Raw genomic sequence first — 1,539 nt, 5'->3', positions numbered from 1 at the left:
CCGTCGAGGATGTCAAGATAATGAATGAAAACTCTCCCTCTGTTTTGGTCAACACATAATACAAAGCTTCTCCAGGGGACAAGTACTTGTCCATATCCAGTCTGCTCCATCCCGCAGGTACTGTGAGATCCCTGAATTTATGCTTGAGGAGAACGGAATGTTGGAGGGCCAACATCCGAGACAGAGAAATCTTCGCAGGAGCTCTCCTCTCCTCTCCTCTCCTCTCCTCTCCTCTCCTCTCCTCTCCCACCCTATTCTCTCCCAACCTCTTCTCTCGCACCTCCCACCCGCTTCACTCTGCTCATCCCAATCCATCCCACTCTGCTCGATCTGACCTGCGCTTCCACCTCCCTCTTGCGTTTCCACCTCCCTCCTCTCGTCATTCCTGCATTTTCCCTTGGAGTCCTTGACGGCCATCGATGTGTAAGTGTATGTACAGAGAGGCGATGTGCTTCTGAATGGTCGCAGTCCCCTCCTCGAACCGCTCCTTGTCGTGTGACAACATCGCACAGCAAGCGCGGGATGCTGAGAGTCAGCAGAAGACGTGATGTGGAACTGCTCTCAGACGTCCATGACGTCTGTCTTGGATCGCAGGGGCAAAGAGATCCCTCACGCGCATGCGCAAGCTGGCGAGGGCTCGCATAACGGTGCACCGGGTAGACAAGGAGCTGGGAGCTGCTGTGCGGGCTGTGACGATGACAATGCAGAGGAAACGTCGAGGGTTCACTTGGATCATCCTCCTCCTGCTAAACCTCCCAGCGTCTGGAAGAACCGGTTCTGCTCCAGCCGCGGCTCCTTGCCTTGACTCTCCTCTCCAGCAAGAACAGGAGTGTCTCCTGGGACGACCTTCCTGCCCAGATAAACTCCATGAAAGACGCCGCCATGATGGCGTTCGTATCCTACTGACACTCGTTCAGATGCGATGGGGCCAGCAGCATCGAGGAGGAGGACGCCGGGTGAGTGCGCGCAGGTTCTCCCTGCTTGTAGTGAACTTGTTGCAAGATCGAGCCAGTCAGGAAGCCGCTGCAGCTCAAGGTGCAGCATCGATGAGGGAGAACAGGTGATAGCTCCATCCATCCAACTATCCCCTCTGAGAGTAAGTCGATGATGGGCAGCACATGGCAGCGACTTGCCGATGGAGTTTTTGTCTTGGTGGTAAATCCTGATGGTCTTGAGTAGAGTCTTCCTCATCATGGCGTCCGAGAAGTCACTCGGGATCTGGAGCAGCAAGGGATGAGTTGTGGCAGGCAACGGCTTGTTGGTCCTCACCTCGTTGGGATTGTTCCGTGGGGGATGATACTTGAAGACATGCTGCAGGAGAGCTTGTGCCGACTTCTTAGAAGCAGCCTGATGAGCAGAACATCAGAGAGTGAGAGAGAGTGGGAGGGCAGGAGGCGACTTTGATCTTGTCTAGCTGAGGCTCCAGATCCCTGAAGGGTCTGTGAGAGGAGAAACCAGTGGGATGGAACATGCCTTCATCACGGGGCCGCTCAAGTTGGCTGCTCGCATCGCCTCCTCCTCTGGGACCAAGGTGAGGAA

At 55.4% G+C, this 1,539-nt stretch overlaps 1 protein-coding gene across 1 annotated transcript; it reads left to right on the top strand.

The window, feature by feature from the left end:
* Nucleotides 1–419: 419 nt before the first annotated feature.
* Nucleotides 420–906, top strand: GUITHDRAFT_113455 (hypothetical protein; the record flags this gene model as incomplete). Its single annotated transcript, XM_005827349.1, has 5 exons — nt 420–423; nt 469–544; nt 595–656; nt 708–774; nt 819–906. 5 exons carry the CDS (start codon nt 420–422, stop codon nt 904–906), a joined length of 297 nt encoding a protein of 98 aa, XP_005827406.1.
* Nucleotides 907–1,539: the final 633 nt, after the last annotated feature.

Source organism: Guillardia theta (genome assembly GCF_000315625.1).
Source record: "Guillardia theta CCMP2712 unplaced genomic scaffold GUITHscaffold_67, whole genome shotgun sequence".
Taxonomy (NCBI): Eukaryota; class Cryptophyceae; order Pyrenomonadales; family Geminigeraceae; genus Guillardia; species Guillardia theta.
This window is presented reverse-complemented; position numbering and strand designations above follow the sequence as displayed.